Genomic DNA, 26,220 nt, shown 5'->3' with positions numbered 1-26,220 from the left:
AGGTCACATGGGGTGGCATGATATCTCTCACACTGATCCACCACTTGTGGGTAGATCTTGGACGCGAGATTTCGAATAGTAAACCCTGTACAATAACTTGAATAAGTTGTAACCTAGCACAGGACGTACTATAACAGACATTGGATACTGCTTTCTCCCATTGCTGATCCAAAAAGATTATTCCTAACTCCCAAGCCCTCCTAATAATAACCACCGAATGGACATCTAAATCCATGAGTTGTTTATATATTACAGATATAATTCATTTCTTATTGGGTTTAAGGGACAACAATTCCTCCCACGGTTGGACATCTGGAAGCTTGGATGCTGTGCCTAAAAATAATGAAATAGATGGGCAGCCGAAAGATTTGTTTCTGAACAGAGGTCTGAAAAAGTTAAGAAAGTGCCATCTTTAAAAAGATATTTAAAGGTGTTAATACTATTATGTTTCCACTGTACATAAGTGCCATTGATAAGACAAGGGGTAAATAATAAAAATAAATAAAACTGAAGTTGTGCGCAATTTGAACACGTTGCCTGTCTGCAGCACTAAAGGACTCCGCGAGAGACGTCATATTCTGTGATATGATTTACTCTGAGGTGTTTGACGAGGTTAGTGGTGTGGCCACAACACCTCACTTTCTTGCCACATGTATCACAAACCACGTCTCGGTTGTTTGTGGAGGTAAAATACGTCCACATATGACTCCATTTACGCTCAGCCATTGTTGTGAGTGCCATGCCAAGGGGCTGCAACACATTTATACAGCCATATTTCGCATATGACTATGAAAGGCAGAAGAGGAAGTAGTTCCTTCCAATGTAGACAATCCGAATGATATAGTTTCTTTCCACTGTGTTCCTGTTAATGATAAACTACAAATTTACCCTAAATTACTAAAATATCAATATTTTAATATGAGAATCGATTCAAGAACATAAATGACTGGTATCGGAGGAATCGATATTTCAGTATCGATCCGCACATCACTATACCACAGGTTTTTGGGGTTTTTTTTGTGAAATGAGAGGGGTTGAGTGGTAGTGGTTAGCACTTTTGACTTTCGGCAAGAAGGTCCTGGGTTGAAATCCAGCGTGTTGCGTTTTCATCCTTGTTTGTATTGGTTCTATCCAGATACTCCAGCTTCCCCTCTCGTGCCAAAGACATCCAGTTAGTGTAGTTGGGTTAATTGGTGATTTTAAGTTGCCCATGGGTGGCTATCTCTCTGTGCTAACCCTGCTATAGAATGATGATCTTTCCAGGATGCACCTTTCCTGTCGCCCAATGAAGCTGGGATAGGCTCCAGTCAACCTGCAAACCTGAACTGAATATTTATTATACTATTAGAAGGATTTCATTAAATATTTTAAATGGATTAGTTGGTGTTTTACATGCTAGTTTTCTAGTTAAGAGTTTTACGTGTTGATTTTAGCTTTCATTAGTGCAATCTCACAATAATAACAGTAAAAGCTTAAAATACTTCACAGCTGCATGATTGGTTGACTGGATTTGTAGAAAGATACACTTGTGGTCATAAGGTACATACGCTCATCATGGACATGAATACCATGGGCTTTGATCTTTAGTGTCTTAAAAAAAAAGAATCGTGGTCAAGTTTGAATTTATTTTGGATTTTTCCACACAGTCAAAAGTACAGATGCATGGGTGAAATGTATGCATAAACTCAAATCTTTTAATAAGTGGTTCTGAATGAGCTACACAGTCTTTTAAAATCGCACCACACATCAAAACTGGAACGGATGAAGAAGGTTAACATTCCCCAAAATCTGAGGACTATGCTTAAAAGCAGGGTCTGTACCATAAAACCAACCAATTTAGCCAACTACTTTTTGACTACCAAAAATGCCTGGTTAAGGTGGTAATTGCTAATGGACATTTACCCAAATATTAGTCCTGGTGTATTTGTACTTGTATCTCTATGTGTGTTATTATTATTATTATGTGTCTGGTTGTTATTATGAAAAATTCACCTCTTAACAACCAGGAATGCTGCAAACATGTGAAAGTAATCAAATTTGCTTCTGGAACATGCAGAGAATGACACATTCCTGAAGTTTGGCTCAAAATGCAGGATAACTTGTAGTTCTTTACATACTGAAGAACTGCAAGTATTAAACATTCCCCCATTAGTAAATCAATCAGATCAAGATGAGGATCAGATGGAGATAAAAAGGTCATCAAGGAACAAGAGAAAGAGACAATTTTTCCAGTTATCACCCGGAATTGTCTTTCGGTAAAAGAAAACTGTATAAAAAGAAGATGGCAAAAAGGAAAGGGAAAGGTTCATGCCTTTGTATGTTTCAGGTGTCTCCTCTGCTTTTCACACACCTGATTTTCCCAGTAGTTACATCTCATTTTTCTTGGTTAACAATTTTTCTCCTAATAGAGCTCACACTGCCGAATGTTTTCTCCTTCTGTCAGCTGTTGTCTAGAGTCAAATAAAGAACTCACTTTTCAAGCGTCACAGTGGACTTTGCTGTTACATATTATACACAGACACACATTATATTAACATGGACCCACTCCAACATAAGGTCAAGATACAGGAAGGGAGAACATTCTGATACTTTCCCAGAAACACAGAGGAAATTTGAAGGCTACAACTTAACAAATTTTTAAAAAACCTATGATCCAGCTTTATGCTGCAGTCAGTAATGTCTGCAGCATAAGGCTGGTCATAGTTTGTTTGTTCTTTAAGTTAGTTTACTAAATACAGCCAAGACTAATTTAGTAAGAACACAAGGGTCTTTTGGTTCAGACCAGCCCGTGGTCATCAGGACTTGGCTCCATCCAACCTGGAAATTATCAAAGCATTTTGGAATACAAAGTTTTTTTTCTGGAAGGTATACGTACTAGGGAAATTGCACTAAGAACCAGGAACAATGCTAAAAATTAAAATTGGCCCTTGATCTTCAGGCAGTACTGCATAAAAACCAGGTTTCTGTCATGAAAACTATGGGATGGGTAGAGGAGCACTTCTAGAAATCCTTGTCTGTGAACACAGGTCACAAATTCAGGTTAAAGCCCTGTCTCTCTGCAAAGGAGAAGCCACATATGAACAAGAACCAGAAACATCACCATCTTCATTGAGCACAAGCTCTTTTAAAATGGACTGAGGCAAAGTGGGCAACTGATCTGTGATCAGACATTTCTATTTCTATCCTTAACCACCATGAGGAAGTCAAAAGTGAAACACGTATGTGACGGTGGTGCAGAGAAATGTGTCGTGAAAGTCTTAAAAGACAAATTGAAGTATGCTAACTGTGTCTTACTCAGAGGTTGTGTTAAAATGCTGTACAGTTTAGTGCAGGCTAAACAAGTTAGCTTTCTGTACTGTGGTGAAGTCTGCAATATGACTGAAGTATGTGCTGAGAAGAACTGCCAAGAAAGTGTATAGTGTGGTGGTGGGATAAAAAATACAGGAAAATATTCGAAGGGAGAGGTTATTTATATCTGCTAAATTGAGTATGAAACCCACTGAATTGTGATAAATAAATTATCATTTGGGAAAAAATATACCTCAAACATGCACTATGAAAAATCTCTGAACCTTTTTGTCTTGACGGTCATGTCTATAACTTTAAGCTGCCCTAAAGTGCTTTGGAGGCAGACATATTTATATTCCAGGTCTCCAAAAAAAAAACCCAGATTCAAAATCAATGAAAAGCTGGAAGGCGTGTTTTGTTGGGTTAACTGAGTATTTGGGAAAGTAAACCCTGGGTCATTTAGTGGTAACTGAAATGTGTTTGCAAATTGCTGATGTTTTATCTCATAACTCACAACACACGTCTCTCCTCTACATAAGCTTTATAAGTTAAAAGTAGGGGTGGGTTTTTATAATCAATTTATCGATTAAAATCGATTCTGGCTTGGATAACGTAAAATCGATTCATTAAAATCCTGAATCGATTTTTTAATATAAATTTATTTTGCCCGAAATGCCAGAATCTCTGGTGAAATCTCACAAAATTTCAACAACCACCAAACAGCTAAGACAGTAAATGAGAGCAGGTACACGGATTCTGCACATAGACTTAAACACACAGCGCGACCCGCGAATCAGAATCAGTTAGATGTCGCCTTTCTCACAGTCGGGGCTGAAAGCCAACAGCTCGCTGATTCTGATCTGTCGGCGGGTCCGTGCTTTGTGTTCACGCCCTTTATGCGCTGATTCTAAAGCTGTTAGTTTGATCTCTCTCCAAACAATATTGACCGAACCAGCAGCAAAAGAAGATCCAAACTATGCTTCACATAAACATCGTCATGAATTCACTCTGACTTTTACTGTTTTGCTTCCACCACGATGCACAGCTCTCTCTCTCTCTCTTTACTTCAAGAACAGTTTCCCATCTAAAAATCTGTTTTCTGCATTATTCGCTTGCTTGTTACACACAAGTCTACTGTAGTTTACAGCGCTGTCGGCCGCTGTTTTTCCCCCCTTTTACATTCTTCCGAAAAGAAAACCTCATTTCTGCTGTTCAATACTGAACAAATTTAAACTTTTTAAAATTATTCAAAATGCAAAACGCTTAGCCGTGTCTCTAATAAAACCGCTGTAACGTCAGAGGTAATGTTCATATGTTGATTAATGGTTTTCTTTCGTTTTTGATGTACTGCAGAATATTTTTTATAAAATCCCAGGCCAGGAAAATCACCTTCATGTTTTTCTCTGTTTTATCTTCAGCTACTTTGACACAAAGGCATCTGCTGTGACGCTTACACCTGTGATAAAGTCTTGCGTGTGTCAGCTTCCTTTTTATTGATACAAAAATATGTAAATGTACTGATCTGAATTATAATATTTCTGACTGTCAAAATTTCCCAGATTTAAATCGAATCGAATTAAATCGAATCGTGGATCGAATCGATTCGGGACCTTGTGAATCGGAATTGAATCGATTCTAGAAATCAGTGACGATACCCAGCCCTAGTTAAAAGTATCAGTATCGGTATTAATATCAGCGATAGTGCCCCTGTATTGACCTGATATTAATATACATATATTTTTTGCTGTATCGAACAAAACCTAATTGTAAATCAGGCGCCATACAGGAAATCACGTGCTGCCTTCATGTCACCCTGTAAAATCTGGCTATTACTTTATTCGACATGATTGTGGGACAGTTAATTGCTATTAGTCTGAATAGTAATTTTGAGGTCATAAGTAACATAATAAATAACTTTGGAGATGTTTAAGGAATCAAGCACTGGGCACGAGGAAAGTAAATATTTACTGTTTGATTTGCATTTTCGCTTCCTCTGTGATTTCCCACCGTGCGTGAACGTGGCGGGGAGGTACGACGGTTACTGACAGCGACACTTTCTCTGCATACTTCGAAAAATGTCGATTTCCGAGGAGATGTACCTGCACTATCACGGACTGATTGTGCCCAAGGAAACTCACTCTTATGAGAGTTTGGAGTTTGCTCAGGGATTCAAGTTTGAAGACGACGACGTCCTGGCTGTTACCTACCCGAAGTCAGGTGAGAGCTTCTGTAAAACACTCAAGCGGCTTTTACTTCACAGAAAACTGATGACTAATCCTTTGTGACGGTAGAATTTGATGATAGACGCTGCACCTGCGCATTTATCTGTGTAAGTTGTGTCAGACAGAGCACGCAGAGTCTGCGAGTGATGGTGAAAATAAATGAGGTTCGCGAGTGAATTGTACGCCGTTGTTGTACAACAGTTGTTGTGCCAAAAAATGATTGTCTGCCAAAAACTGATTTCCGGTATTTGCCAAAAACTGATTGCTCGTATTTAAACTGCTATAAGTGTTGGCCTATAATATGTGAAACATATGTCAAATGCATCCCTTATGGATGACATAAAGTCATCTTGAGCCACAAACAACATTAGTGTAACAAGGTAGAAGCCGCAATCAGTTTTTGGCAGTGAATTTTACGTAACCTTTATTTATGCAGTTAAAAAAAATGTCATTAACATTAAAAATGTCTTTTGTAAGAGTAAGCTGGCCAAGAGGACAGCAGAAATGGCAGCAAATATTACAATAGTTCTGTAAAAATATTTTAAGTGGGGATAAACGACCAGATTGGTTATAATGTAAGTACAATAACACAGAGTTGTAAAGATACTTGAAAAACAGATAATTTTTTAATTCTATATATAACCCCTTTGTAAACCCTGTTCACCGAAGTCTGTTTACGAACATACGTAAAGATATTACACATAAAAAATACACAGAAACATTGGAAATCACTTTTTGGCACAACACCGTCCTTGAACAGTTTGCTGCTCAACCTGAATGTTCACTATTACCAGTTTGCCTTTGAAGGCTAGAGACTGCATAAACCTGTATATGTGGTTAGGTAAGCCTAGATACTGTGCACTATGCAAGAGTTATGCAAAGTTTTTCCAGTCACTCCAAAGCCGTGTGTCAACTGTTATGATATTGTGAAAAATGATGCAAATGGCTGTGGTGAACACGTACTTCAAGAAGAGGGAGGAACATAGAGGGATGTATAAAAGTGTATAAAATGTGCAGTTTGAAGGAAATGGGAGGTGAGAATGTAGCTAGGCAGATGAGTCGCTGAAGTTGAAGAGCAAAGAATGTTGCACAGAGTTCAGAGAGGATTTAAGATAGCTCTGGGTGGAAGGCAAGGGTTATCAGATGTCTGGGAAAACTGCCCAGAATGTATCCTCTGGATAGTTTCCAAACAACAAGTAGACTTGTTGTGAAAAGAAGAACTACAGGAAAGTATCCAAAATGAAGAAAGACCTGAGTACCGGGAGCTTGTCATACAGCAAAGAGAGCGCTTACGAAAGGAAATGGTTTATAATGAGTTGTATGTGAGGCTGCACACTAAGAAAAGGAAATGGGGCTTGTAACAACTGGCTAGTCAAGACAAGGTAGAAAGGATGTCCAGCAGATTAGCATGGTTAATGATAGAGATGAAATATACCAACAAGTGAAAAGAGTCTATTGAGATGATGGAAAGCACTGCACCTGGCAGTCATGTGTGTGTATGATGTGCAGGATCTTTAATTGGAGAGCAGTTACAAACTGTGCTCACATTTACTAAGACCGATTTTCATAAGCGTTCCTGATACTAAGCACCGGTTCCCACTACTGTTTCTGTTAACCCGTTATGCAGTTATACTTGAAGACCTGTAGCTCATACTCATTTATTTTTTTATTGCCATTTCTTCAGGTACAATCTGGATGCAGGAGATCCTCCCACTGGTGCTGAATGGGGGTGATCTGACCCCCATACATACCATTCCTAACTGGGAGAGAGTCCCATGGCTGGAAGAGAAACAGCTGGCACGGGTGGTGGATAAGCTGGCATCTCCACGGGCACTGGTCTCACATTTTCCATACAGCCTCATGCCCCCTTCCTTCTGTGCCTCCAAAGCAAAGGTAATGACTCTGTGTGATATTCCCAATTCATTCCTGATTATATAAGAGACTTTACACTCATTATGTTTTTGCACTCTTTCTGTTGTAGGTGATCTACGTCATGAGGAACCCAAAGGACATCATGGTGTCTTCATACTACTTCCACCAGATGGCCGGCTTCCTTGAGGATCCAGGAACCTTTGATGAGTTCATGGATACATTTCTTGAGGGCAAATGTCAGAGATCACATATGCACAAGAGGAGACATGCAAGAAAATCAATATTTGCAAGTTCTATCACAATAGTGGTTGGATCTGTAACTGGTCAGCCAATGTCTGCTTTATTTGCAGTGATGTTTGGAAAATGGACAGACCACGTGAAGAGTTGGAGAAACAGTGAACTGGGAGACAGAATAATGTACATTACATATGAAGAAATGGCTCAGGTAAAACACTTCCAATGTTTTCACTGAAAGGAAAGTATTTCATGTGAGTTTTTTTTGTTTGTTTTTTTGACTAAACTACCAGGCGCAGTGTCTCATAGTGCACCGCATTGTCAGTGTGTGCGTGCACACTATGAGAGACAGGTGTAACAGAGAGCTGCCATTACCTGCACAGAATAAATATTTTAACTCACATTTTCTCTTGTTATATTTTCAATTGTCATATTGTGCATTGAAGTAAACAGAAAGTAATTGGAGGACTGTTGAAACTTTTATTCATTATCAGGTCATCAGCTGAATTACATGAGCAGCTGTTGTTAGCTGTGTGTGTATTTGTGGGTGCGGTTGTCTTGCTCAACTTCAGCCTGCACCTCGTCACTATGGCATTCGCCTACAATATACAAGTAAAGAAAGCGATCTATATCAATATACAAATCTGTTGGTTAAATAACATGAATTTTTGCAAATATAAATCATAGTAGTCAGCTAGAACATCATAGAAAGAAATAGTTTTTTCAGTCTTTTACTCACCTCTGCTGCTTCCTGGTTGCAATGTTATGATCGGGGAAGATTGTGCCCCAGGCAGTGTTGGGAAGGTTACTTTTAAAATGTATTCCACTACAGATTACAGAATACGTGCCCCAAAATGTATTCTGAATACTTTGGATCACTTAATATATTATCATGCTTTTTACAACTGCATGAATGTACTGTTGCTGTGTGATTTATTACTATTACTGAAGGTCCGCGGCTCCAAACCGTAGTAAAGGGACCTCTGGCTAATATGTCGGTTCCGAGTCGGGCTCGTAGCCGAAAAATAGAGACAGAGAGAGGCGTTGAAAGGCTGCTCCAATGGAACTTATTGTTTCGGAGGAAAACACGAACACAGTGTACACTCAAGTCTTAATAGCTTACTTACAACTGGGCTTGTCAGGCACTCTTCTTGGCTGCAGTGGTTATTATTGTTTCTGCTCGGTGACAGCTCGTACTTTTCCACTCTCTTTTTTCTCCCTCCTCGCGCTCACATACACATAACAGGTATGGCAGTCCATTCTCCCTGCAGCACGGACTACACTGCCATAAGGCTACATTCTTTAGGCCTATTAGCTTAGCACAACAACAACAAAAAAGCGCTCTCTCACCCAGGAAACACACAGTCGCAGAGAGAGCGTGTCACCATGGCAACTGTAACGCTGCCGCCTGGAACAACAGAACATAGCTGTCAAACAAAACTCAAACAGGCCTGACCCGCCACAATATGAAAGAGGAAAATACCGCCGTGTAATCCATTTATTTCAACAAAGTAACTGTATTCTAAATACCACCTTTTTAAACGGTAACTGTAACGGAATACAGTTACTCATATTTTGTATTTTAAATACGTAACGGCGGTACATGTATTCCGTTACTCCCCAACACTGGCCCCAGGACCCGCAAACAATTTATTTGTTCCGGGAGGAGAGTAAGGCATGAGTATAGGGTATGGGAATTTATTTATTCATTCATTCATATTTATAATAGGGTTATTGTTGGTTATTATTTTAAACGTGGCCTAAGTTGGAAATGTTTGTAAATAGTGTAGTTTTATAAATATTTCTGTGTTACAATGCAATTTCTTTTGTATCATCTATAGTCCTGAGTGAAACCTGCAGAATGGAATATCCTGTGAGGTTATTTAAACCCATCTGTTCCATTCAGTCAAAGACTCTTTGGTTCTTATGTTGGATGTCTGCTTCCATGGCCACTCGACCAAGCTGACAACTGTGTTTTTAAAAATTGTTACTTACCTACATCTATATTGTGTTTTGAGTAGGGGTGGGACTCGATTAAAAGAAAGTTAATCTAATTAATTAGAGGTTTTGTAATTAATGAATTAATCTTGATTAATCACTTTTAATCGCACAAGCAAATGTGCCTCAAAGCGCAAATGTTTTTTTTTAATTTAAAAGGGTTTTAGTGGGCGACAGAATAAATAATAGACATGGACATGAAAATTGTAAACTCAAGCTCTTAATTTCTGGGGGGGAAAAAAAATTAAACTGCATTTCAATTCAAAACAGAGAAGCAAAAATAATATCCCTGGTCAAAATTGGGGCAGACTTTAAAATAAAATACTATTATAAGTACATTTTCAAAATGGTATTGTCTTTCAATAATAATGATAAAAATTTCAACATAAAGTGCAGTTTTTCTTCTTAAAAAAATAAGGCAGAAATATAAAAGGTTATTTGACCAGTTTCACCTTTAAACTCTGAGTAACCTTAGCCAAAATTATTTTGTACATTCCGCTAAAACAGTGTGATCATCGACTATTTTAGTGCAAAAAATAACAAACCCATTGGACTCACAATACCTACGTACTCCATACTGTCTGTGTCTTTTAACCAGTTACTTAGACAAAGTAACTGTGCTTTTATCTGTTTTTATGTTGTAAGGTATGAAGATTCATGTGCTTTGTGCTGAGGTGTTTTTTTTTTCTGTTCTCAAACTGCTCTCCTCTCAGGAGCTCAGTCTGCTTTTCTCCTCCTCTCCCCTCATGTATTGTGCATTTCATTGTTTTTCTTATCATCCTTTGGGAAGACAGCTCTCTGACTTGTCTTCCCAATGTGATGTTTTTGCAGTGTATATATGGTTAGAAGGGGACCCATTTCACTGCAGGTAACATGTACATGAAACATTGCAAGTGACAGGTAAATGCATAACCATCATCATCATCATCATCATCATCACTTCCAGGCCAGGCCAGACAGCTGTGGGTGGGTCTCTGCTCGACTTTATCCAAATTATGACTCACAGGATCAGGGCAGACGGTCGTCGAACCATCACTCAACGATGACCAGATGGCACTCTACTACTCGGGTGGAGAAAAACGAAAAGCAGGAGTTGATTTCATAGTTGCCCGTCGCGCAGTCAAGAGTGTTGTCTCATTCCAGCCAATCTCCAATCGCCTTGTAGTGCTCACCATCAACGGTAGCATCAAAACCCACCTCATTACCATCTACACACCAACCGAGACAAATCCAGACCCGGCCAAGAACAATTTCTATAACCAACTACAACACACGTTGGATTCAATCGGACTGGGTGGGAGAGCACGGGGTCGGGTCATTTTGGACATGGTGTAATGAACAACAACGGTTTGCGCCTCTTGTCCTTCGCCAACACCAACAACTTCATCATCGGAAAAACACCCAATTTTAACATCCAAAGAAACATCAACTCACATGGCAAAATCCAACAGGTGATGACTCAGCGATGTTGGATTACATCCTGATTGACTCCTGTTTCCGTGATAAATCTTCTACTACAAAGAGCCAAATGCAAATCGCACCCATTGGCAAAGCTCAACTGGAAATGCCTGTCAGATCCCGCTTACAAGGCAGAATTTCAAATAGCATTATCCAGCCATTTTGCTGCACTGGTGCCATCCGAAGATGTCAACGTCAAAGAGCAACAAGTTTTGGACGTTATCATGGAAAGCGCCAAAGACCTGTGCCATCCCACACGCTGCCGAACACAGCCGTAGATATCCGACGAATGTCTCGATATGGTAGATGAAGCGAAATATGTGAAGCTGGTCGACTTTAAACGATATCGTCAGCTCAACAAGGACGTCTGACGCCGAATGAAAGAAGAACGCGAGGCTTACTGGAACCAAGTAGTGGCTGACTTGGAGGAAGTGGCCTCAAAGCATGAGTGCCACACCATTTATCGAATGCTCTGATGCCTGAGTAGAAAAACCAAATCAACAAATGACAACATCTGAAAGGCTGATGGCACCTTTGTATGATCATCAACTGAGCGGTTACAGTGCTGGATGGAGCCACAAGGACCACCAGCAGAGCCGCCACCCATCGAAGCACCAGAGACCCCGATGGTCCGATGATGAGTCGACCCTGGCAAAGGTGAAGACAGCCATCCGGACTTTGAAAAATGGAAAAGCGCTTGGTGTGGATGCAATTACAGCGGAATTGATCAAGGCTGGCGGTGATGTTGTTCTCCAACAAGTGCACCTTCTTCCGCAAAAAAATGTGGCGCACAGAGACGATTCCAAGAACATGGAAGAAGGCCATCGTTTCTCATTTCTCATTTATTTATTTATTTCACACTTGGTACAACAGATCAAACAAACCAACCACACTTTCTATCAATAAAGCACTACAACCATGTGTGAAAAGGAGCAGGAAGAAGAAAATAATCCCAATCTTCAAGAAAGGCAACAACCGAGAATGCCAAAACGAATGCGGCATCAGTCTGCTCTTGATCACTGGAAAAGTCTTCATGAAAGTAATTCAATCATGCCTGCAGAAACATCGCGAACAAACGAACCGCGAAGAGCAAGCCGGCTTCAGATCTCACTGCGGGTCCTGTGACCAGATGTTCAGTATTTGCCAGGTGAGGAGCAAATTTTATGTGGGAAACGAACGGTCATCGTCTTTATTGACTTTCAGCCTACATTCGACTGCATCGATTGGGCAGCACTTTGGATGACGCTGGAGACTAAGCACATCCCACCGAAAGTAATTAAGCTCCTACAGGAAAATTAGAACGGATCATTGAGCCAAATTCGCATCCGAAACAAGCAGTCGACTGAATTCGCCATCCGCACAGGAGTCACCTTACTGCTGCTCTTCAACATCATGGTTTACACCATCATTTGACCGTGTAGTAACATCCTGTGTGAGTGGCTCTTTCTGTTGCCCCAGTCTTGTTTGCTCCTGGTGTAGTTCCTCCATATTAGCAGTGGTGTCTGTAATGCATCTCATTTTGCTTCCCTTTCAATATCATAAGGCTGTTCAATTTTACTTGAAATAGTCTTTCGGCACAGCAGTTGAAAGTTGGATCACCTGATGCTAACTGTAGCACATTTTCTAACCCCCTGTCTTCTACCACTGATAGTAGTCTACAGTCCAGAGCAATCCTTTTATGCGAGAGTTGGTAAGTTTGTCCAATATTGGCTTACTAATTTTGGTTCTGGGGCCAGTCATTTCATCAAATTTGGACTGTTCATATGTTTTATTGGCACTGCCAGTGCTAGGTTCTGTGCCTCCTGCAACATGTTTTGCATTTGGATGGTACCGTAAGGTTGAGGTGCTTCGGTGGTACGGAAACTCCTTTTTGGACAGCTTGCACAAAACCATGCTTTTATCAAGGCTTCTGTCAGGTAGTCTTTTGAAATGAAATTTGCCTCCGATCAGTCCTAACAATGCGCGTTCTTCTTCTCCCTTTTTGTACATCTGATGTGTGCATCAGTGTAGTCGGTATTCCAGGAAATTGTGCATTGACAAAAGTTCCCCTTTTCTTGAAATGCAAAGTGTGATTAAATGCGTTATTTTTTATTTAAATTATATTAATAAATTATTTTACATGTTTAAATTCCCACCCCTAGTTTTGAGACACAATTTCCCACATATTTTGATGCTCCACCTAAAGCCCCGAGTGCACCAATGTTCCCTCTAAGCTGCGCATGTGCACAATTGCGCACTGCTGGCACGGTCTCTGCGCACAGAAAATCTGTGTTGTGCACAAAAAAAAATCTAACCTGAATTGAAATTAAAATTAAAACTTTAACAATTCTGTTTTGCAGTGTTAGTCAGTGAGTGACTGGCTGCTCCCGTATGGGATTAGAACGATGCCACCATATCCCATAGTCCAGCCAATAATGCGATTTACATTCGCAGCTAATCAATGTGGTTGACAGGCTATGACAGCGTCCTTATGTGCCGACACCGGTGTTTTAGCTAGCAAAGCGGCGTGGCTTATGTGGAGTGAAGCCACGTTAATGACAACGTGTACAACCATTGGAGATGTGAGCAGGACAGACGAAACAATTGACGGAAAAAGTGTGGACTTTATACCAGTTTTTAAATTGTGTTGATAGGCCACGTAAAACCAGAGTTACGATAAAAAATATATGCAATGTTTGGTTTTCTTCCTGAATACTATCGTTGTTTATATTTACTGCGGGAAGAAACGGTAAAAACTGTGTTTTATAAGGAAAACGCTCGAAAGCCTGTGAGCAAAAACAAAACCAAAAAAACCCCCACCCTTTCCTATTGGTCGAAAAATATACCATGTCGACCAATCAAAAATGATATGGCAACATGGCATTTATTGTTTAGGAAGGGGGGAAGTTTTAGGAGTGACCGCAGTGTTTTGCCAGGTGAGTGATTTGCGACGTTTAGCACAAATCTTGTGTAGTTAGCGTGTTGTCTTGTATAGTTAGTGTGTAGTGTAGTCAATAGTTTTGTTGTGTGTGTCAGAACAATGAGGCGACTACTGAATGTTACAGGTGTTACAGGAGTGATACATCTCCTGTTGTCAGACAGGTATCAGGCTGTTGTTCTCCTTTATCTCATAGTGGACAGAAATAATTTTTTGGAGTGACACAAATAATTTGTGTGGCATCAAATTTGATGCAGAACAGCTGATTGTTCTGTAAATAGTTTGAAATATTTATTTTAAAAAATGCCTTGGCTGCATTTTTAGGTAAACAGCTGCAAAAAACTTCGCTGTTTGCAAAACTCAGTTACTTTTTTGAAGAAGTAACTATATAATTAATTGCCCAACATTGGTCATTATATACTGTATTTTGCAAACAGAGAGTTACAGGACTCTCTCCCAGACCACAGACTCATACTCATAATACAAGTCAGAGCTTTATTTAAAAAAGAAAGAAAGTTGTGTTTTCAAAATTGGAGTTCAAGTTATTTTTACTTCCAATAGTGTTAACATACTAAACAGGTCATGAACAAGATTTTTTTTTTTTAATTTTCATTGGCTGAAGCAGTTAATTAAAAGTAGTCTAACATAAATGCTGTAATTTGGTTATTTTAATAAACCATGTAACTTGGATGGATTCGATGTTGGCGTGACCACAGTGCACACGTCTAATGTTGCTCACAGTGGTCCAAGGGACCGCGCAGGGAGTTTGTGTGTTCGCTCAGACACATGAAAAATTAGAGGGAACATTGGAGTGCACCCTCCACATTTGTCACTTTGAGCAAAACAAACCCAGACTTAGTCTTGCCAAAACTTGAAATTGTGACTTAAACTATTCAAACCCCTGACTTTTCAAAGTTTGCTCATGAAATGACTTTAGAATAAGTTTTCAATAAAAGCCAAATTTAAAAAAACACTGACTGTTTCACATTATATAACAAGCGTGTTTCTTCCAGGACCTGCCTGCGGCTCTCAGGCGTATTTCTGATTTCCTGGGCTGTAATCTGACTGAAGAAGTAATTCAGAAGATAGCAGAGCATTGTTCCTTCAAGACCATGAAGAACAACAACATGTCCAACTTCAGTCTGATCCCCAAGGTGTACTTGGACCATGACAAATCTCCTTTCCTAAGAAAAGGTGAGTTTTCATATCCCATTATGACACATCTGACTGGGTTGAAAAATTAGTGATATTGAACACAACACACCAACTTGGACGCGTTTGTTATCAAAGATGTCTTTTCAGAGTTTCTTCCATGGTCAATTTCTGTTCTCATCAGGTGTTTTTATGTTTATGTGACTCTTTGCGTGCTTGGCGTGTTTTTGTTGTCAGGTATTGCTGGAGACTGGAAAAACCACTTCAGCTCAGAGCAACTGACCCGATTCACCTCTGTGATTTCCAAAGAGCTGGAAGGTGAGAGCTTCCCTCTACCATGGAGCTTGGATTGACCACCATCTGAAATAGTGAGACGGAGAGATCAGGAGTGGTAAAGACAAAATCGAGAACTATATCGCGAGTAATGTTATATTTCTTATATATTTGGAAGGATGACAAATGGCTACACCGATTTACTGAAACATGCAAACACACATGGAAATACAGTACATAAGGAGAAAACAAAGTTTGTCTTCTAACAAACTTGAAAGTCAGTAATTTGTCAAATCAATTTTATTCCTCAAAGCAGCCTCAATTGTTTTGGCAAGGTTTTCTTGTAAGTTCAGTTAAATTAAGCCAATCAGACGCTTTCCAGATGGTATTAGATAGTGGACCACCTTTGTACCTTTCTCCGGATCTCCTCCATACATATTGTTGACAATTTGAACTAGACATTTTAAATTTGGATTCATCACTCTAAGAGACCTGTTGCCACTGATCTTCAGTCCTGTTCTTGTAGAATTTGGCATACCTCAGCCTTTTCTCTCTGTTCACCTTCCTTAAGAATGGCATCTTGACAGGCACCCTTCCACTGAGATCATTTCTGATGAGACTTCAGTGAACAGTAGATGGATCGACTGAAGGGTCCGATCCATCTACTCTAGATGTGCCAATTTTTAAATTTACTGGATGGGACAACTGTCTTATTTAATCAGCATTTCTAGAACACAATGCTAAATGGCATGATCAGGAAGTGACACTATGGTTTAGGGAAGGCCTCAGAGGGGACTGGTGGCAGCTTGTGCTTTACTGAGCTGCAGGTCCTGGAAGGGTAAAGGCGCTTTCACGTGCCATCGTTTTCCGTCATCACCACAAAGGAAAACGTTTTGTATTGTATGAGTTCGGTGAATTTTTTGTCACAGGTTTACGTTCTTATACAGGGACCTTCAGAGTCATTCTAATGGCTCTGCGGACCTCAGGGGGAAAGCAGTGTTGTGGAAATTACACACTCTTCACTAGTCGGGATAGTTACAAAGCTGTCTTCGTTATGAATGAGCGATACATGTCTTTATTGAACATTTGAAGGTAATACAACACAAACTCTGGTAGAGGATATAAAGTCAGACATACAAGGAGCAGGCACATCTAGTATACATAGAGCTGCCCCAAAAAACAAAAGAGTGCATCGGCCAGCACAACAAATTTTGGATCCTTCACTCTGATTTAGCGGTGAGTGCAGCGCATGCCATTGTGAAAGGGCCTTTATGCTCCGCAGTGTGACTCACAGGTCCCAGGTCAGCCCTGACTTTGTGTTAGGTAATACTAAAGTAATAATGGGATTTCTGGTATATCACAGCTTTATCCTTTCAACAGCTACCGGAAGTTAAGGGACCTAGCTTATAATGAATATTCATATGGAAATCCTCCAGCTTCAAACTATATTACCCTTCCAGGACCTGCAGCTCAGCAAAGCACCCCTTCGACAGCCCAACCCATCTGTCTCTGATTGGATTGTTAAATTTGTGATTGACCTGACATTGACCAATCAGCTGAAAGGAAGAAGAATTTGGTCAAAATTTTTAAGTTGAAAGTCACACACAGCCAGGGAACTTGAAAGTTTAATATATAGTTTTTTGCTTTGTATCTGTAACCAGACCTTAAAAAAACAAATTTGTAATGTGTAAATATTTTTTTACAAATACAAATCTTTTTTACATTGACACAAATTCTCTTCCATAGATGCACAAACATAAAATTTTCAGATATTTGGTTTACAGGTTACAAAACTCAGTTCACAACTATGCTGTCTGATTTACAAGTACAAAATATTTGTACTTGTAAAATATTTATAATAAATATTTATAACCACAATTTGAGCCCATAAACTAGTGGTAAAAAACTAAATTGCCGCAAAATGACGTCACTTCCGGTTTCGAGCAGGTCATGACGGACATGCGATAGTTCGCGCTGATGGACATAGGAAGTGTTACAAACAGCTGATCGGATCGGCAAAGCGTGTTTCTGTAATATTATGTTTTTGTTGCTGCAAGTGCTTTTTATGCAGTTTTTGCAAAGCTATATGTGGAAGGAAACTGTGACCTAGGGCAAGCTGATGGCATAAGATGTAAGTACAACTCCTCCGGTTTCATATGCAAAAAAAATTATTGCGCTAGCTTACGTGGTTGCAGTGCTACCGGGATTTAAAAATAGTTATGTAAAACGGAGCGTGCCCGCTCCGACCGGCTTTAAAGGGTTAATATATATTGTTTTTTAGTTTGTAATACTTATTGCATGTTAACCTTGTATATGATTAACTTTTGCCATCTAGGACCTCCATATTCTGTATCTGCATGTATTTGACATTTAACTGGTACAATTTTTAAAGTTACTGAGCATAGCACATTCATGGCACAGTCCACATGTTTCTGCTAATACAAAGTTATGATACTGCACTCTTAATTAACATGGATGTAATGTTGTATTTAATTTGTTGTTGAGAATTTTAACAAGAAGATCAATAAAGTCATTAACAGTAACTTGTCTTATTTACTTCTTTTATAGTTTTGATGAAATAGTAGTCAAATTTTAAATGCTAAACATCATATTGTTCTCTGGACGTATGATAGACACACAGGCTTGTTTTTATTTCAGCTGTAGCTGCAATAACAAGAATGATGGATGAATCTTTGAAAAGACACATTTCTGTTGGATTTTGTAAAAATAAGGCCTACAAATAAAGCTCCATTCCCCTATATCTGTAACGGGGTTGCTTTTTTTCTCTCATAATGAATCAAGCTACTTTAGCCACTCTGCATTCCTCTAATCTGATTTTCAAGCCTGTACATTATGTGTACATAGTGACTCAATGTGCTCTAATCACCACTTATATATTACCAGTGTTGGGTAAGTTACTTTAAATTAGTAACTTAGTTACATTACTAGTTACTTCCATCAAAAGTAACTAGTTACTTCAAGTTACTCGTTACTTTCAAAGTAACTAGTTACTAGGGAAAGTAACTTTGGTTTTACTCAGACTTCTCTTGTTAATGTGTTGCTAACTGGATACCCAGCAAGAGTGCCAGTCTTCTAGCTTGCTTACTTGCCACAAGTGCACTGTGCCACCTACCAAAGGAAAAAATAATGTGCATATTTCCACGAGAGAAATCCCACGCCTGAACCGTCGTTGACCGCCGCCATGATTCTAGCCTATGTCACAGCGTCATGTGCGCTTTTTACATCCAACACAAAAACTGCAGTCGTGGTGCTTTCGATTGTACTCAGAACTCAGAAATTCTGCCTTCCGAATAGGAAGATGTAGGTAACACCAGACTGCAGATGAGCTGCATACAGGGCTGGACTGGGACAAAAAAAATCAGCCCGGGCATTTTGACTAGACCGGCCCGCCATTATAGCAAATATCATAAAGCCTTTGAATGAAAACAAACACTGTTGTGACAGTGATGTACACTGTCTTGATGGTATATATGTATCAATCTATCAATCGTTTGTTGTAAGACTCAGATAATTATTTATTAAAAGCTAGACATTTGAAATGAGAATAAGAAAGTATTTCTTTGTGCCCCCCTTTCCCTGTTAATGCCCTACCTGGCCCCCTGGCAACACTTTGCTACACAGTTACCAGCTGTCAGCTACATAGAAAAGGATCCTGGTGTTATTTATCTCTCAGAAACAGTTCATAACTTCCCTTCAACTCATTCATGTCACCTAAAAGGTAAACCTGTTTCTCCATCACCTGTTCAGCTCTGATGATTCAGTAAGGACATCTCCTGGTTTCATCTGGTTTCCCACTCACCAGATATCCAAACCGATATCATGACCAGCAGCTTTACAGCTGTGGCTCCAGCAAACATCAGCTGATACTAGAAATGAATATTAAATAAATTCTAACAACAGCTGATCAAACGTGCTGCTGTTGTTTAACGCGACATCCGGTGGTTTCCTCTTTCTGGCGCAAAGTGGACGATAAATAAACAAGAGGGAAAAGCCAATCAGCTGATCATTGATCAGTTTCATGATTGAAGTAGAAACAGGACAGGGAGGGGAGAGAATGAGAGAAGAAGAGGCAGCTGTGCAGCAAAGACAAAGAATAACTCCAGCTTTGTGTCTTTTTAATTGTAGCTGAAGTCCGGGACAAACTGTTCCTTTTCATCTGAATACGAGACGATTCCGTTTTTTAGGGAACGGTTGGCAACTCTAATAATTAACCGTATGAACAAAATAAAGTTCAACATCAGTAACATAGCACCCACCCAGCTGTATAGAAACCCCGTCATGCTAGCTAGCACGCAGTACGAAAAAGTCAGCACAACGAAAATAAACTCCCACTAAACTTGGTTCATATCTGACCCAGATGGACTGCAGGTCATAACGTCTTACCTGAAGTTCAGTTCACCTGACACTCGGACGGGCGGCCGCTTCGGGTCTCTCCTCCTCCTGCGTCCCCTTTCTCTCATCCACCTGCTGGCCTCCACCATTTGCTAATGTTACTGAATCTGTGGAAGCTCCGCGATAGCCACCACACGAAGTAACGAATAACGAGCCTATCTAAATCCCAGTAACGAGTAACGCGTTCCTGATTTTGGCATAATAACTAGTTACCGTGCTCGTTACCACAATAATAACGTAGTTACTGTATTAGTCCCAACACTGTATATTACAGAGCTGGAGCTTTTAGTCAGCAGGCGAGCTCACACAAGTTGATCCTCCTGGGATGTTGCAATGGTAGACTGAAAAAAAAAGCTAGGATACTAGATATAAAAATGCTTTGCTAACTTTATGGAGCAAGTCAAAGCTTGAAAATGCCTTGCCTTTTTATGCTTTGGAGAAAAGTTATTTACAAGCATATTCAACTTAATATGCAACAGCTATGCAGATTTGAAGCTGCTAGCATATACAGGTGTGCTTACAGCAACATTTTATGATGAACTGTATCTTGGAGACAAATGCAAACACATTCCTACATGTCAGACCACAGGGGTTGGAAGCCCACTCAGGACATTGGGTAGACTAAAGCAATTGTCTGTCTTAAATGAACCATATCCAACAAATGTTGCACCAAATCATGTTTCACCCAGGAAACACAGAGAGAGAGAGCGTCACCCTGTAACCATGGCAACCGTAACACTGCCGCCTGGAACAACAGAACATAGTTGTCAAACAAAACCCAAACAGTCCTGACCCGCCACAATATGAAACAGGGAAGTGCCGCCGTGTAATCCATTTATTTCAACAAAGTAACTGTATTCTAAATACCACCCTTTTAAACGGTAACTGTAACAGAATACAGTTACTCATATTTTGTATTTTAAATACGTAACGGCGGTACATGTATTCCGTTACTCCCCAACACTGTGCGAGTGGAAAAGTACGAGCTGTCACCGAGCAGAAACAATAATAACCACTGCAGCCAAGAAGAGTGCCTGACGAGCCCAGTTGTAAGTAAGCTATTAAGACCCGAGTGTACACTGTGTTCATGTTTTCCTCCGAAACAATAAGTTCCGTTGGAGCAGCCTTTCAACGCCTCTCTCTGTCTCTATTTTTGGCTACGAGCCCGACACGGAACCGACGTATTAGCCAGAGGTCCCTTTACTACGGTTCGGAGCCGCGGGCTTTCAGTAATAGTAATAAATCACACAGCAACAGTACATTCATGCAGTTGTAAAAAGCATGATAATATATTAAGTAATCCAAAGTATTCAGAATACGTTACTCTCATTGAGTAACATAACGGAATACGTTACAAAATACATTTTGGGGCATGTATTCTGTAATCTGTAGTGGAAAACATTTTAAAAGTAACCTTCCCAACACTGCATATACTACGTTATTGTGTGGATGCTTTAAGCATCCACACTATTGAGTTCCTCTTGGGACTTCCGTACACTTTTTGGCACTTAACTACTTCCACAATTTTCAGCCGATTTTCACCGTTCAAATTTTAAACTATTCTGCTATTTCTGCTAATGTGTGCTATGTCTTTTGGTATTTTTCACTATTATACTTTTTAAAATATTAAGCTTAATTTGTCCCATTGAAATGAATGGGAAACTTCTGCAATTCTGCTAAAATTTGCTTGTTTTTGAAACTTAACTACTTCCTCATATTTTCACGTAGAACAACCATTCAAACTTTAAAATGTTCTCAAATTATTGGGCTATTCAGGTATAAATCAGCTTTTTCAAATCTTTTACCGTTTTACGTTTATGCCTCTTAAAGTTTTCAGTTGCAAAATTGTGATTTTTCACAAAATACATGCGTTGTTATGGTTGCTATGCACTTGGCTTCCAGTGTGCCACTGAAGGTTTTGCAGTCTTCTCTTCATGTCCGAACAACTTTCAAGCTCAATTTTCACTCAACTTCCACAAATTATACATCAAAACGTAGGTATTTTTGCTGGCTTTCCGAAAATGTCACTATCATTGTTGTGGGATTTATAGAATTTTGGCAAATCTCCTCAGACCAACACAAAGTCGCAAAACTCTCCATAGAAAGTCAATGGAGAGCTTGTTCAAAATCACCGCTTGATTTCTGTAATGAGAGGCATATTCGAATCGTCATATCTCCTTAACGAAGCAAAGTTAAGACATAAGGCTTGTCCCAGTATATCTTCAGACACTCTTGACGCTCACAATTCAAGAATTATTTTCTCACCTATTACCGTTCTGAAATGAGTTAGACTTGTTTGAGGGTAGGAAATTCGTCCTTCGCTCAGATTTCTTCAGATTTCAAACTCTGGAAATGAACCACTTTTTTCTCTCGTCATATCTTTTTAATGGATTTCCACAGAGACCTGAAAATTTCCATGATTGTTCACCAAAGCCTGCTGTCTCTTACGGTGAAAGAATGATATTGATACTCCAAATAGATTTAGAGTTAGAAAGCGTTGTTTGAGGGCAAGTCAAGGCAGTTTTTGCTTTGCTCTACTCAGTTATGGTGCATTAGAAGTCAAATATCTTTAATAATTCATATTTTAATGATAAATTGTCAACACCTTAAGATTCCCCCATCTCTTCTGAACAAAACGGTGTAAGAATGACCATTCTAGCCCCTACGGTTAGGAAATTATGGTCATTTGTTTGAGGGGAGTCGTCATTATGAGAAATAGACTGCAAAAATCCTGTCTCTCTCTGTGCTGCATGCACCTGTTTTGGCGGGAAAAAGTGCACAGGCTCTCTGATTGGTGGATTCAAATTCAGCATCTCCCAGGCTGCTTGACTGAGCTAGAAACTTACTTCTCTCTCCCTGTGTGTGTGTGTGTGTGTGTGTGTGTGAGAGAGAGACAGAGAGAGAGAGAGAGAGAGCCTTTTTATGGGATGATCTCATTGTAAGATTCAAATTCAATATATTTAGACTGGTTGACTGAATTGGATCTTGTGTGAGTCTCTCTCTGTGCATGTGTGTTTCCATATGTGTCCATATTTGTGATTGTGTGGCTGTTATATTTTTTTTTTTGCCGATTTTTTTCATTTAACAAGTATATTTGAGGGACCCTTAGCATGTTCAGCATTTTTTCAGCTGTCCATTTTGCTTTTCCAATTTTTCTGTTTAAGTTATTACTATTGTGCTAAATCATAGCATTTCTGCTGTTTTATAAGATTTGTGCTAAATATAGTATTTCTGATTAATTATAGTTTTTCTACCAAATCATAGTACAGTATTTTTGCTTTTTATAGGATTTTTATAGGATATTTATATTGCTTAATATAGTATTTCTGCTTTTTATAGGATTTGTGCTTAATATAGTATTTATGCTAAATGTAGTATTTATGCTTAATCATAGTATTTCTATATATTTCTGCCAGGTCCCCAGGCAGCCAATCCTCTGTGAGGACTGAGGCATTCAAATTTACATATCAAGGCCTGCACGGCTTCCCAGCCAGCCAATCATATCTTAGGGATGAGACATTCAAATTTACAAATCAGGGCCTGGACGGCTTCCCAGCCAGCCAATCATATATGTGGGCTGAGGCATTCAAATTTGCATATTGGGGCCTTCGTGGCTTCTAAGCCAAGAAGTCATCGATGTCATATATCTCTAAAAATTCATATTTTAATGATAAATTGTCAACACTTGACGATTCCCCCATCTCTTCTGAACAAAACGGTGTAAGAATGACCGTTCTGGCCAATACAGTTAGGAAATTATGGTCATTTGTTTGAGGGGAATCCTCACTATGAGAAATAGACTACAAAAATCCTGTCTCTGTGCTGCATGTGTGCACCTGTTTTGGCGGGAAAAAGTACACAGCCTCTGTGGATTCAAATTTAGCAGCTCCCAGGCTGCTTGACTGAAAACATGCTTCTCTCTCCCTGTGTGTGTGTGTGTGTGTGTGTGTGTGTGTGTGTGTATGTGTGTATATGAGAGAGAGAGAGAGAGAGACCCTCTTTAGGGCAGCATCTCATTGTTGGAAAAAAATATCATATATTCAGACTGGTTGACTGGCATAGACCCTCCGTGTGTCTCTCTCTCTGTGCATTTGTGTATACATATTTGATTTTGTGTGTATCTGTTGGCTGTTCCTTCTTGTTTTTTAAATTTATTTTTATTTCTTTTTTTTTTTTTTTCACAGGTGAACAACAATTAGTTTTGAGGGAACTTAACCATGTTCAGTTTTTTTTCAGCTTGTCATTTTACTTTTCCAGTATTTTCACTTAAGTTATTACTATTCTGCTCAATCATAGTATTTGTTCTAAATCATTGTTATTATGCTATATTGTAGTATTTCTGCTAAATCATACTATTTCTACTATATTATATTTTTCTTTCTAAATATAGCATTTCTGCTATATAATTGTATTTCTGCTATCTTATAATATTTGTGCTAAACCAGAGTATTTGTGCTGAAACATAGTATTTCTGCCAAATGATAGTATTTCTGTCAAATTATAGTATTTGTGCTAAAACATAGTATTGATTTAAAATTACAATATTCATAGTTCATCACAGTGTCTCTGGTAAATCACAGTATTTCTGCTCTGTTGTACTATTTTTCTAAATCATAGTGTTTCTGTAATGCTTAAGTATTTTTGGCTAAATATATTCTTTCTGTTATCTTATACTATTTCTCCTAAATTCTTAGTTAGTTATCATGTTTCTGGTAAGTTACAATATTTCTGCTAAGTTCTGCTATGCTATTGTATTTCTGCCAAGTATTATGTTTCCTCTAAGATATTGCAGTTCTGCTAAGTTATTCCATTTTAGCAAAGTTCCTTTGCTTCTGCAAGGTTTTTACAATTTCTGCAACTTTTCAGCTTTTTCAGCTAGTTTTTGCATACAGCTTCAGCTTTAAAGCATCCACACTGCATTTTCGCAGGAAATGCAAATTTTTCTAGTTAAGTTTGTGTTTAGGAATTCTGTCTTTGGGATGAAAGGCAGAACTCCTATAATATTTCAAACTTTACTTTCTGTATTTTGAAAATACACACCACGCTTATATGAATCAAAGTTTTTAAGTTTTAAGGCGTTTACTGAGTTTTTCACTAATAAATAATTTAGTTGACCTAGAAGAACTTGGTGGATGTAAGGTAAATTTTAATGGATTGTTAACATAAACCCATTCTATCAGATTTCACTGAAAACCTTTCGAGCTATTACGTTTACAGATAGAATGATCACATGTATGCACGCACAACTATAGACGTACACATGCAAACACACCACTTTGGATGCGGTAATGTTGCTCCAGCGTTGAAATTTTAAAATTTTAAGTATTTCAGTGAGATGGATGAATCTTTGAAAAGACACATTTCTGTTGGATTTTGTAAAAATAAGGCCTACAAATAAAGCTCCATTCCCCTATTTCTGTAACGGGGTTGCTTTTTTTTTCTCTCATAATGAATCAAGCTACATTAGCCACTCTGCATTCCTCTAATCTGATTTTCAAGCCTGTACATTATGTGTACATAGTGACTCAATGTGCTCTAATCACCACTTATATATTACCAGAGCTGGAGCTTTTAGTCAGCAGGCGAGCTCACACAAGTTGATCCTCCTGGGATGTTGCAATGGTAGACTGAAAAAAAAAGCTAGGATACTAGATATAAAAATGCTTTGCTAACTTTATGGAGCAAGTCAAAGCTTGAAAATGCCTTGCCTTTTTATGCTTTGGAGAAAAGTTATTTGCAAGCATATTCAACTTAATATGCAACAGCTATGCAGATTTGAAGCTGCTAGCATATACAGGTGTGCTTACAGCAACATTTTATGATGAACTGTATCTTGGAGACAAATGCAAACACATTCCTACATGTCAGACCACAGGGGTTGGAAGCCCACTCAGGACATTGGGTAGACTAAAGCAATTGTCTGTCTTAAATGAACCATATCCAACAAATGTTGCACCAAATCATGTTTCACCCAGGAAACACAGAGAGAGAGAGCGTCACCCTGTAACCATGGCAACCGTAACACTGCCGCCTGGAACAACAGAACATAGTTGTCAAACAAAACCCAAACAGTCCTGACCCGCCACAATATGAAACAGGGAAGTACCGCTGTGTAATCCATTTATTTCAACAAAGTAACTGTATTCTAAATACCACCTTTTTAAACGGTAACTGTAACAGAATACAGTTACTCATATTTTGTATTTTAAATACGTAACGGCGGTACATGTATTCCGTTACTCCCCAACACTGTGCGAGTGGAAAAGTACGAGCTGTCACCGAGCAGAAACAATAATAACCACTGCAGCCAAGAAGAGTGCCTGACGAGCCCAGTTGTAAGTAAGCTATTAAGACCTGAGTGTACACTGTGTTCATGTTTTCCTCCGAAACAAT

General features: G+C 39.1%; 1 protein-coding gene across 2 annotated transcripts; it reads left to right on the top strand.

Annotated features, from left to right (window-relative positions):
- The first annotated feature begins 5,146 nt into the window (after nucleotides 1–5,146).
- LOC146377361 (sulfotransferase 2B1-like) lies at nucleotides 5,147–17,957 on the top strand. Of its 2 annotated transcripts, XM_084942809.1 has the most exons (6): nucleotides 5,151–5,505; nucleotides 7,195–7,403; nucleotides 7,492–7,618; nucleotides 7,733–7,827; nucleotides 15,003–15,183; nucleotides 15,379–17,957. In XM_084942809.1, the coding sequence occupies exons 1-6, from the start codon at nucleotides 5,364–5,366 to the stop codon at nucleotides 15,492–15,494; spliced, it is 870 nt and encodes a 289-aa protein (XP_084798935.1). In that variant the 5' UTR covers nucleotides 5,151–5,363; the 3' UTR covers nucleotides 15,495–17,957. The 2 variants fall into 2 exon arrangements, with proteins under 2 accessions (XP_084798933.1, XP_084798935.1); XM_084942807.1 differs by having other exon boundaries at nucleotides 5,147–5,505; nucleotides 7,492–7,827.
- The last annotated feature ends 8,263 nt before the right edge of the window (nucleotides 17,958–26,220 follow it).

The sequence above is a fragment of the Perissodus microlepis genome, chromosome 11, assembly GCF_051167445.1.
Source record: "Perissodus microlepis isolate ML-2025 ecotype Zambia chromosome 11, ASM5116744v1, whole genome shotgun sequence".
NCBI classification, from domain to species: Eukaryota; Metazoa; Chordata; class Actinopteri; order Cichliformes; family Cichlidae; genus Perissodus; species Perissodus microlepis.
Note: the sequence above shows the minus strand (reverse complement) of the source record. Positions and strands in the feature narration are given on the sequence as shown.

Excerpts from the sequence above, each read along its gene's own strand:
- LOC146377361 (XM_084942807.1), top strand. The coding sequence starts at position 5,364 with ATGTCGATTTCCGAGGAGATGTACCTGCACTATCACGGACTGATTGTG. Across the intron at positions 5,506-7,194 it reads TGTTACCTACCCGAAGTCAG|GTACAATCTGGATGCAGGAG; the intron begins GTGAGAGCTTCT and ends CCATTTCTTCAG. Across the intron at positions 7,404-7,491 it reads TCTGTGCCTCCAAAGCAAAG|GTGATCTACGTCATGAGGAA; the intron begins GTAATGACTCTG and ends TTTCTGTTGTAG.